At 43.8% G+C, this 12,114-nt stretch overlaps 1 protein-coding gene across 1 annotated transcript; it reads left to right on the forward strand.

The window, feature by feature from the left end:
• Window positions 1–3,416: 3,416 nt before the first annotated feature.
• LOC144470905 (putative JmjC domain-containing histone demethylation protein 2C) lies at window positions 3,417–8,566 on the forward strand. The gene is made up of 4 exons (XM_078182496.1): window positions 3,417–3,659; window positions 5,708–5,792; window positions 7,085–7,173; window positions 8,549–8,566. Exons 1-4 carry the CDS (start codon window positions 3,417–3,419, stop codon window positions 8,564–8,566), a joined length of 435 nt encoding a protein of 144 aa, XP_078038622.1.
• The last annotated feature ends 3,548 nt before the right edge of the window (window positions 8,567–12,114 follow it).

Here is a 12,114-nt window from a genome sequence, read left to right on the forward strand (position 1 = left end):
GTCACCTGCATCATCGATCACAGCGATGATCCGGTTCCCCCCCTTAAGCTCGCACGCGTACGTGCGATCGTTGCGTCACGATCCCACGTTACGTCACGGTCGCCGGTCCGTTACATCAGAAGCGTTGTGCAATCACGGTTGCGAGTTTCGCGACGGTGATGCACGATAATGACAGTAATATAACGGCAATTAGAACGCTATTACCGAAGCGTCGGGAGCACTTAACGGATGCCGGACGATTTGCCGCGCCGCGTCGAGATCCCGGCCGCGGTTTTCTTCGAACGTCGTTTTCGGCCGTCGAGACGCCGCGACGGCGAGAACGATCGCGTCTCGAGCATTTCAATTTCTGTCGTCACGGCGCGGCTTAAAAACCGAGCTCCCCGGACGAGGAGCATCGCGATTTCGACGATTAGGCGGCCCGCGGTAATGCCAGCCAGGCTGTTTCCGCAGTTTGCACTGTTCGGGCTCGCACTTTCCCGATTGCGTCGCAGCCATGCTGCTGCGGTTGTTTATGCAAATTCCAGTGTGCGCAGGGTGGAGTTTATAAAAATGGGTCTTTTAGTTCGATGTACTTGACGGCAGTGGTGGGAGATGTAATTGTTTAATGCAATTTTTCTGGAGGAAAGTGTGGCTGAACGATGGCTGACCAATGATGTCTGGATCTACTGAAGATTTTAATTAGGGCGTTTCCATTGAAATTTTTCTACGTGATGGGTTATTTTAATAATGTAGAATTGTATTAAGATTATATAGAATTATATAAAATACATGTGTATATTAAAAAGGTGATAAGCATTTTTGTAATGCATATTTTACCGATCGGTAGTCTATAAATCGATTTCTTACCAATAAATTATTATCTGTTATGGAGATAAAAGTGTTAGTTGGATTACTGTGAGCATCGATGTTATTATATAATAACTGCAAAAGATTTGCAGCCAATATCACAATATTAAAAACGAATTTACATAAACTATTCACCGAAACCGCTGATTCGAAAAAACTGTATCGTATTAACATCAGATTTTCGTTCTGCCTCGTAATAAATGAGTTCTTACGTGTACAACATAAACAAATTCAATTAAGAAACAAATTATTGTAACAATTAAGTTACAGAAAAATCCGTCAAAACTTATTTGTACTCCGAATAAATCAATAAATTAAATTGAATGAAATGAAGTAAAAATAAATGAAATTGAATTAAATTAAGTTAAAATAAATTAAATTGAATGAAATTAAGTCAAAATAAATTAAATTGAATGAAATGAAATGAAAATAAATTAAATTGAATTAAATTAAGTGAAAATAAATTAAATTGAATTAAATTAAGTTAAAGTAAATATCGAACCAGATGGCATTTGGCTCGTGCAGCGAATGAATTTTCCTTCGGCAGTCTGACGTCACTCGCGGACGTTTTTAAACGGCGGAACTGGTTCCCGCAGTATTAATAATAAACACATAGACAATCCAGCCATTCAATTACCCGGTGACCCGACGACCCGACTCGTTTATCGGCCTTAATGAATCGCCGAAGGCCAAAGAATCGGATTCTCGCGGCCGCTGATAAGATTCATTTCGCCAGGCGCGTACACGTAACGAGCCGCCGCCAGAGAATAATTAATAGCGCCAATTACGTCGCCAGGTATCAGACGGTGCCTCGAGGAAGCCCGATTTGCCCGTGGAAAACGATCCGAGACCGAGGCTACCTCGCCGCGTTTTCCTCCTTCCTCTTTCTTTATCGGCGCGCGATTCGGACCTCGATAACAGGACAGGACTAAATGCAGAACTATTTTTCTTAATACTAATTTGTTTATTTTACTACTTTCGCTTTGATATTGATTTTTTTATTTTACTATTTTTGCTTTGATATCGATTTGTTTATTTAACTACTGCTGCTTTGATACTAATTTTTTTATCTTACTACTTTGCTTCGATACTAATTTGTATATTTTACTAATTTTGTTTCGATACTAATTTGTATATTTTACTAATTTTGCTTTAATTCTGATTTGTTTATTTTACTATTTTTGCTTTGATTACCACTTCCGGCAGACGGAGCTCTGTTCATTTAACCGATGACTTCCCGCGAGCATCGCGCGTTTTTCTTCGCTCTCCTCTTTTTTTTATCGAATTTCGCCGGCGTTTCAATAGGACACGCCGCGAATGCGCAAATATTTGCATGAAAAATTTGCAAAATTCCCGATTGAAAACCAACAAACGTTGGTTATGAAATTTCTCCGGGCTTTAATAACCGGCGGCCGCTCGCGAATCAGCGAATATCCGTTAAAAAATATCGAATACTGTTTCGCTTTCGTCGAGAGTCCGTCGCGCGACAAGCTTGCGACGATGAATTTTCGCAAGGTTTCTCGCCGGACTTTCGCGGTCTAACGATGACCGCGCAGAGGCGGCCTAACGATGTTTGTGTCTCCTCATCGCGCCGCGTGAAACGCGCGCCAGGACAGCCGGGGACACCTAGGCGCGAGTCATCGCGTCGAAAGTGGCCCGGCGTGACCTTAGACGATGACTGGGCGGTTCGCGACGCGTCCATCATCGGCTGGAGAAAAGAGAAAGCTCGGCTTTTTTATGCGAAATATCAATCGGCGTTTTTCTCGCGTTTCGAAACTCGATTCGCCAAATCGGGTCGCCCTCGCGCGGATTCACCGCGCGACGATTTTAACCAGTTACAGGCAGTCCCATAAGTATTCGTACCCTCATTGCTTATAAGAGAAATTTCTTGAGATCAAGGGACGCATGTAAGATTCTGCAATAAACTTTTTATTATTATTATTCTTTGTTAACGGGCTGGTAAGACCCCTCTGTGTTACATAGAGATGATGTATACATAGTTGATGTATATACATAGTTGATACTCGGTGCACTTGATAAAAAAGCAGAGAAATCGATTTCAAAGCCCATTTCTATGAAAGTGAAATATTGTAAATTTTGCGTTTCAACTCTGGCGTGCGAGACGCCTTTAAAAAGTACAGTGCTTGTTAGCCACAGAAACCAATTTAAATTCTATAAAACGTGTTCACTAAAGCATTGCAATCACGAAATTCAAATAGGAAAAACATATTTAAAAATTAAGAAATATCGTATACAATTAGAGTGAAACAAACTTATCGTTTAAATTACAAATAAATATTTCATTGCGATATCCCTAATGGTTCGAAAGTTACAACAACTTATCATTGAATTCTTTGAATATTCTTCTTTATTCTTTTCGTAATGTATTAGTAAGACTCTTCATTTTTACACAAGCTCCGATAAAGTAACCCCAACATACCGAAAATAATAATAATAGTAATAGTAACAACGGTGCAGCGTTACCTATATTTTTCTATTGCTACAAGAATCGCGTTCCAACTTTGATCGCGTCCATCTTTCGCTATAGTCAGCGATCTTCGTGTCCGTGAATGGATACGTTCTCCGTGCAACAATTAATCCTGCGATGGTGTTTGCAGCAGGACTGGGAGCTGATGAAGGGCTCGGTGGCGTGGGCGAGCGCCGTTCGACGCTGGGCGGAGATGCAGGACGGCCAGAGGATCCTGCTGACGACGCCGAGCGTGCTGGTCGGCTTCAGGGTCGAGGTTTATCGGGCCGAGGGCACTACACAATGGTACACTGCCGTCATTGTTGGTTACAACGAGTCCACCAAGGTGAGACTTACTCTGTGAATGTCCTTTTTCGTCGGATCCTCGGCGGAATGATAGAAGCGGCGCCGCCAATGACGCGAGCCAAGTGGTTCTTGCCTTTCGTAAAACGAAGAGAGAGAGATATCTCTTCGGATGAACGTAGAGCTGACTCTGTTGCATACCTTTTATTTTTTTTTTTATTTACCGATAACCACGAAAACGACAAAAAGGACTCGATCAGACGCTACCGAGAGACGACGGTGCTGCTCTCAGGTCGACAGAGAAGGCGCATCGCGATTAACCCTTTAACCCCTTTCGACGACCCTTAACACTTTGCCGTCCGCGCGTCTCGCAAAATTGTCTTCACTTGGCGCCGGCAGCACTGATTCAGATTGTTTCACTTGTTTCCCTTTATCGGGAAAGGCTATCGAGAAATTATAAGTTGACAAGATTGACTAATCTCATCGTTAGTCCTCGTGAGTTTTCCTGTCCACCTATTTTCATGACATTTCGATGATATGTAGATAAATATAAAATTTGTTTGTCTTATATATTTGCGCGTCACACCACTGTAGTGTCGCCGGCTGTCAAGCGATACTTTAATCGTTACACCATTGTGGTGACGCCGGACAGCATAGTGTTAACTACGACTCCTTTCTCACTACGTTGATTAGCACTTTTTATTCCTCTATTTTAGCACTTATTATTTCTCAATATTTTTCTTAACCCTTCGCACTCCGCGCCATCATGGATGTTTACTTACCGACACTTATGAACCTCTATGTTATACACTATACGTTTGAAACAAAATAAGATGTTATAATAATAATCATTATTATTATTAAAATATTAAAATTATTGTAATTTTATTCAAATGTATTTGTATGCAGAGGAAAGAACCTTTTGTCATATCATATGTCCGAATATTATTTCGACATTAAAATGGAGCTTAATTCCGTTTATTATCCATTATGTATATAGTAACGAAAATAAAATGAATTATTTTACATATTTGTAAACTAGGATATGTACTTTAACCCTTTGCACTCGGAGCCATTTTAACAGTAAATTTGAAATAGTTTTTCTGGTTCGTGGTATTTCCATTCTCTTTAACAAAATAAATTTTTATAAATAGAAAATTTGTGACTCCTACCAACAGTTTTACTACTTGACAATTTTTTAAGTCTAAACCATATCGTTGCAAAAATTATTTCAGAATGAAATAGAATAATTTCAGTGGTGCCTCAGAGTCACCGATCGAGTGCAAAGGGTTAAACTATAACAGATCAGAAAATTCGATAGAACTATTTCAAATAAATATATGGAGCAATAATGACGCAAGTACCATGGTGTCCGAATATTAACCCTTTGCACTCGAAGCCATTTTAACTGCAAATCAAAAATCATTTTTCTGACTTTTAGTATTTCCATCTTATATAACAAAATTTATTCTATGCGTGTGAAATTGAGTCTCGTAACTCATATAACAGTTCTACTTTTAACAATTTTTTTCAATCTATGCTTCGGCGATATTTGTAAAAATAATTTTGGAACGTGTTATAACAATTTTAATGGCGCCGTAGAGGCGCCGCTCGAGTGCAAAGGGTTAAATCGAGTAACTGTACGCGCTTGTCTTGTTTACTATGCTTTGACGCTTGGACCCAAGTTTCGCCGAGCTAAATGCCACGGGAAGGGGTTAACGACGTCCTCCTCGCCCATGGACGTCTTCGGCTCTCCGCCACCCGCCGCGCACGTTCACGCGAGCCGGTCCGCCATAAATCCCACGGTTCCAAAAGATTTATCCGCGCTCGGTGGCCGCCTCGATGTTTCAATCGACCGGCGCGCGACCCGCACCGAAACGAAAGATGCCTTTTCTCTGTCGACGATCGCCTGTCGGCGCCTCGCGCCGGAAGAGAGACACGTCGAATGGCTCGCGGTAACATCGGTTGACAATTTACGGGAGGGGGGAGACCGCGGATCGGCGATCCGCCGATTTCGATGGTCCGCGAACGCGCGACGATTGCCGCGGTTCTCTCGCCTGCTCACCGCTGTTCGCGGCACTCTGTTTTCAGGACTTGACCGTCACCGACGACACCGTCCTCGAGGATCACAACGAGGACCCCAGTTTAGTACAAATGCGGCTGATCGGCGACGGAGGTGAGTCACTCTGGGTAACCGTGAATTTCTCGCGAAATCTCGGCGCGACGGTGTTCGATTATCATCCGTATATCGTGGAGAATTAACACATTGTTGACCGGTCACGAGTTAACTCGTGTTTGCCCTGCATTAGCTGTTTTAATCTATGAAACCCAGTTCAGTATAGAATACTGCAAAAGATCATCGTGTTTAGACGTGTCTCTTTTATTATAAAAAAATACATTATTTTTCTAGATATTCAAGTTTTTATAACAATTTTAGTTCTATACTGTTTATAACAATTTTAGTTCTATACTGTTTATAACAATTTTAGTTCTATACTGTTTATAACAGATTCAGTTGTGTACCATTCCACGTAGGTGATTGCTATACAGTATATCATACTAAAAAGAAAAGAAAAGTTATATAAAAGATAAGTCCAAAATTTCATTTCAATTCGTTATGTATAAATAAAGTTTATTGAAGGTTATTTATACTGTTTCGCTTCCTCATTGAATTACGAAATAATAGCCGGTGACATGAGATAGATTCAGCGCAAAAATTGCCGGTCAACAATGTGTTCTCTTTTGTTTAGTTTTTGCGTGTCACCAACGTGGAGCCACCGGCGCTTACCCGATAGTTTTCGCATGGCACTAACGCAGAGCCACCGGACGTTATAGAGTAAAAATAAAAAAAAAGTAAAGTCTCGAGTCTATCTTTACACCGCTATATTGCTCCTTTTTGTTATTGTAGCGAAAACATTATTTCGTTCAGAAATTATCATTGTTATTGCTACATTAACCCCTTGACGCTCTCGGCGTCACGAGCGCAAAATTTCTAAGCTCCTATATGCGACCACGGTAGCCAAGGGGTTAAAGAAGTTCTAGGAGATAGCTTTGTTCGCGACCGGAACAGATTCGCGATAAAGTAGAATAAATTACAGTAATAATACGCTATAAATAACCGGTTCCGCGATGTCGCTCGAATCTAGTAAACTCCCTTGACGAAAGGGTTGATCGTCAAAAAACGAAACTGTCGCGAATCGACGCGTAAAAACGCTCGCTTCGTTCGCGGTTGACGGAGCGCTGTCCACCGCGTATTTCCCCATTCAATGTGCACGGAAACGTATCAGACCGTCGCGACGTTGAACATTAATCTCCAGAAACGATGGCAGTGATACCGGCGTGCGATAACGATCCCGCAGACAATTCGTAAATAGTAGCGATTAATTCGTTAGCGATCGATCCGATCGGAATTGTAGCGGCGCGGTGGATCGTTCCCGGTTTTAAAGCGAAGGAAACTCTTTTCCGCAGTGGTCGAGAGCATCATGAGAGGCGAGGTCGTCGGCATGACACCGAGGAGGTCGAGGTCATCGACTGCTCTGACGCACGCGCTCGTCGTGGTGAGTGAAATTCAATTCCGTTCTATTATTAAATCGCCATGTAGTTTACGATAATAAACGAGCAGCGTGTCGGACATTTTTGCGCGTGCGCTCGACCGCTCTCCCCCCCTCTCTCTCTTTCTCTTTTGTCTCTGTACTGTCTCTCTCTATTCTCTCTCTCTCTCTATTCTCTCTCTCTCTCTTTCTCTTTTGTCTCTATACTGTCTCTCTCTATTCTCTATTCTCCCTCTCTCTCTATTCTCTATTCTCCCTCTCTCTCTCTCTCTCTCTTTCTCTTTTGTCTCTATACTGTCTCTCTCTATTCTCTCTCTCTCTCTCTATTCTCTCTCTCTCTCTCTCTTTCTCTTTTGTCTCTATACTGTCTCTCTCTATTCTCTCTCTCTCTCTCTCTCTCTCTCTCTCTCTCTATTCTCTCTCTCTCTTTCTCTTTTGTCTCTATACTGTCTCTCTCTATTCTCTATTCTCCCTCTCTCTCTATTCTCTATTCTCTCTCTCTATTCTCTCTCTCTATTCTCTCTCACTCTCTCACTCTCTCTATCTCTCTCTCACTCTCTCTCTCTCTCTCTCTCTCTCTCTCTCTCTCTCTCTTCTGTCTCTGGTTCTCGTCCCGCCGTCTCCCGGCCGCGCTCGCCCGAGGAATCACGGAAAGCGATGTGTTCGCGCGAGCGGCGGACCAGCGAGAAACTCCGCGAAAACGGCGCGACGGAGCGGAGGAGCGGAGGAGCGGAGGAGCGAGCGAGATGATGCCCCCGCCGACCGGCACCGTTAGCTTGATTAATGCCTGCCGGGGGATCGTGACGTCGCGTTTCGCAACTTCCATCGACGATCGGGGCCCGGCCCGGGTTTCCAGTCACGAATCCAGCGAGCCGATAACCTCGCCGGAGCAAACATATAACCCGAGCGGAGATTGCTTTAAATACGCTTCGGTCAGCCGGCCGATACGCGCGAACCCGTGTATCTTTCCCGGCGACCGACGAGATTCGATTGTTCGAGAACTCGTAGGCCGATCTCTCGGACCTGCCAACTGTGATGATCGCTTCATTCAACGTGGTCTTTTCTATCGAATTATTCTTCTTTTGTAAACCGCGAAGACGCGTACGCATTGGAATACAGTAGTAACGCATTTGTATCATGTGCACGTATATGAGCGCATTTTGTCTGACAACTATTATCAAAGCTCAGATGTGCGCGCAGTCAATGGAAAGTAGTGATCGAAACTAGTTTCAGGGTAAAATAACAGAGAAAATAGAAAGAATGAACGGTTTCCTACAGCAATGAAGCAAAGAAAAGATAGCGGATTAGAAAAGCAGAGACTGTATTCAGAAAAATTATTAAATTGTACTTAAGTTCGATATCTGAATGTTTCTTGTTATAGAGAATTATAGTAGATTGAAACAATTACTCTGATATCAAAAGAGAAACTAATATTTAACTTAATTAATCGATCATTATAAATTAATAACAATTATAAGTGTAGTGCTTATACTATATCAATGTATTACATAGTATTTATCACTCGCGTAATTTATTTACTCTACAAGTTTATTAACATTTTTCTTCTTATTTTTCTAAACGGTACGGTTATTGCAGTTGGTAACAAATACGTTTTAAAAAGTAATCTGTATTTTGTCCACAAGTTTCTCGAAATTCGCTTCCGTTCACCGTTAAATGAATCTTAACGCGAGCGACCTCACGATTATGTCTTTTTTTAACGTGACCAACCCTAAACGACAGATCCGCATCGAGAACAATAATTCCCGGACCTCTGATTCAGGAATTTTCGCATCGAAACGACCGAAAGAGGCACTCGACGTCGTCCGGGCAAAGTGCTCTTACCGGGACATTTTTATTTTGATAAATATTCCGTGTCCGACCACCGGCCGGGATAATCTACTTAAACCGAAACTTCGCCGCGCTTGTCTTTTCGCAGTAGATCTTGTTAATCGCGGCGATACTCGTTACACCGCGGATTTTTATGCATATAAAAGTTAGCTACAAGCAATTTGCAAGGGAGAAAATTTCCGAGGAATTTGCATAAAGACCCGGAGAGTCGATTTAGCATTTTTCGCAGGTTCCGCGAGACCGGCTGCCCGACCGGGCAACGCATTCGCCTGGCCTGCGAGAGCACGGCCGAAGGCGTGCTCGAACTTTCCGGCGGAAAATGAAGAGCCAAAGATCGCCTACTATACGACGGGAGCGGAGGCTTATCTCGAGGAGTCGGGAAAATAAATAAATAAATAAGGAAGCGGCGGAGCCCGTTCGGGCAGCTCGTTAAAGAGCTCCGAGCGTGCCGGGGCTGTCTGGTGCGTTCGATTACCGTCTCGCCAGGAAATCGAGCGAGGAGGACACGAAGAAGGTGGGGCAATCGTGTTCACGAGGAACGGAAGTCGGCCGCCAAGGTAGCAACGGACTCCCGCTCCCGACTCCTGAAAGCTCGAGGGTGCCGCAAACACGACTTTATTGATTCCCCGCTTTAAAGGGAAGCTACCGGTCCGCTTCTCGGGCCGCGTCGCGACGCTTCGGACCACCGCACCATCTTTTCCCGGCCGTTCGAGATTCTCCGTGGCCCGCGCTGCTTATCTCGCCGGACAGATAGCCGCTATCTGTCGGGAATGTTAAGGCGAGTCGGCCTCGGCTCGCAGCTGCGGACGATAAGGTGATAACGAGCGACTCGGTACGTCGGAAGTTGCCTCGCTCGTTATCTTACGGATGCGAACGCGAAGCCGCCATTGACGCGCGAATTTTTCAGCCGAGGACGCAGCCGAATTTGTTCCACCACAATTTTGCCGACGGCAAATTAGTCGACAAATTACAAATTCGTAGACGATATAGACGGCGCACGTCGTCGCCGCGAATTTTCTGACATTCGTGTTACTTCCAGATAACTTTCATATGTATGTAACGTAATATAATAAAACGTATATAATAAAAATAATAACGTATGTAATAAAAAGATCTACCGCGAAAAGACAAGCACGGCGAAGTGCCCGTTTAACCAGTTGACGTCCTTGTCGATATTCACGATTTTCTCTGCGAGACGGCGTCCGGAATTTACAAAAATTAAATAATTACGTTAAGTTTATAATATTGAATTTCTATGTTATGGTTCCTTTGCCGCAGGTAGTTGTAAGTACCAACTGCAATAACCGTAGCGTTTAGAAAAATAAGAAGAACAATGATAATAAACTTATAGAGTAAATAAATTACGCGAGTGATAAATACTATGTAATACATTGATATAGTATAAACACTACACTTTTAATTGTTAATAATTTATAATGATCGATTAATTAAGTTAAATATTAGTTCCTCTTTTGATATTTTATCTACTATAATTAACCATAGCGATAAATATTAAAATACCGAACTTAAGTACAATTTAATAATTCTTTCAGATACTGCATCCTCTTTTATAATTCGCCACCTTTTCCTGCAATTTTGATTTCATACCAGCGACCCCGCATAAACGCTGCTATACTATATGTCGCCTACGGTTTCATCGAGATTCGCCGCTGCGCGGCGAGGGGTTTCTCGGCCGGGCGAAAGAGTTCGATCGGGCTCCCGGAAATGGTAATCAGAAGTCACTTTTCGAAGTTGGCGCGTCTCGGCCGGGACAAGACTGAAGCGTTAACCCCGGTTGGCCCGAGGCCTGCGCTTCGACGACTCGAAACTTTCTATCGTTAGCGAGTAATTCCGGGAAAGTTTGGAATCCGACGCGGCCGGGGTTACCGGCGTCTGCAGGAAGAGTTATTCCTTCTTCGAAATTTCTTCGTGCCCGGAGAGGAAAGTTCCCCGAACAACTCTGGGGCTCCATCCGTCGACCTTACAATCTCGTTAATGCGAGAGAAGCCCTCCGCTTCCTTCTCCCCTGCCCCCCTGCCCTCCCACCCCGAAAAACCGGTTCTGGTTCTTCATAAATCATTTTCCGCGCGCGCGGCTATTCCCCGCCCTGGGCTCGCCATTAGACCCGACCGGTAGTCGCCCGGACCAGCCCTTAAAATTACTTTCTTTCCGCGACCTTCGTCGCACGGAATCCGGCTAGTTCGAAGCCAACGGCGGCGAGTCGCGGGATTTTTCCATCGCGATTCAGGTTTCCGATGCGGCGACGATCTAGGCCAATGTTCCAGCCACGGTGGCGCAATGTTTTTTATGTTTTTTACGGGACAAAAATGTATCTGGATTACTCCTTGATCTTAACAGTTTATCGACCGGTCGTGCGGCCGTAAAAATGTTCGTTTTTATTTATCTCATTGATCGCGAAAGGTATTTAAAAGGTGTCAGAAAAGGTTTTTGTCTTTTAAAAGGTGTCAGAAAAGTTATCACAGGGATAACTGGCTTGTGGCGGCCGAGCGTTCACAGCGACGTCGCTTTTTGATCCTTCGATGTCGGCTTTTCCTATCATTGCAAAAAAAGGGAAACCTCCTGGTTTCCCTTCAAAAAACGTATAAATCTTTCGCCCTTTTCGAAAGATTTTCTGGGATGGGAAAAATTGATATAATAATATTGAAGAAATAAACAGACGAACAAGGAAATAAATAACTAAACAAAGAAATAAATAAAAGACAGAACGTATTGGAAAACGCAATTAGATTCTCCTCCCTCGATCAAAATCAACAGTGGTCATCTTCGCATCCACGGAACAAAAGTAATCAAATCGATTATCCAAGCGAGGAAATCCTTGTCAATAACCCTCGCGTTATCTCGAATCTCGGTCACGTGGCCATCCGGTAGAAGAAGCAGCCGGTTATCGTTCCCGGGTCCCGTGGAAACGCGCGCGCGCGCGATTTCGCGCGGACTCGTCGTCGACGGAAGCGCGTCGACGTCGGCCGCGTCCCGTCCGACGCGAGACCGTGCACGCGCCGCGTTTTAAAGCGATTCTAATGGTCGCTTCCAGAGATCGTCTCGGGCCGGGAAACCGGGCTGCAGGGTCGAGGGGAGGGG

This window comes from Augochlora pura, chromosome 6 (genome assembly GCF_028453695.1).
Source record: "Augochlora pura isolate Apur16 chromosome 6, APUR_v2.2.1, whole genome shotgun sequence".
Lineage (NCBI taxonomy): Eukaryota > Metazoa > Arthropoda > Insecta > Hymenoptera > Halictidae > Augochlora > Augochlora pura.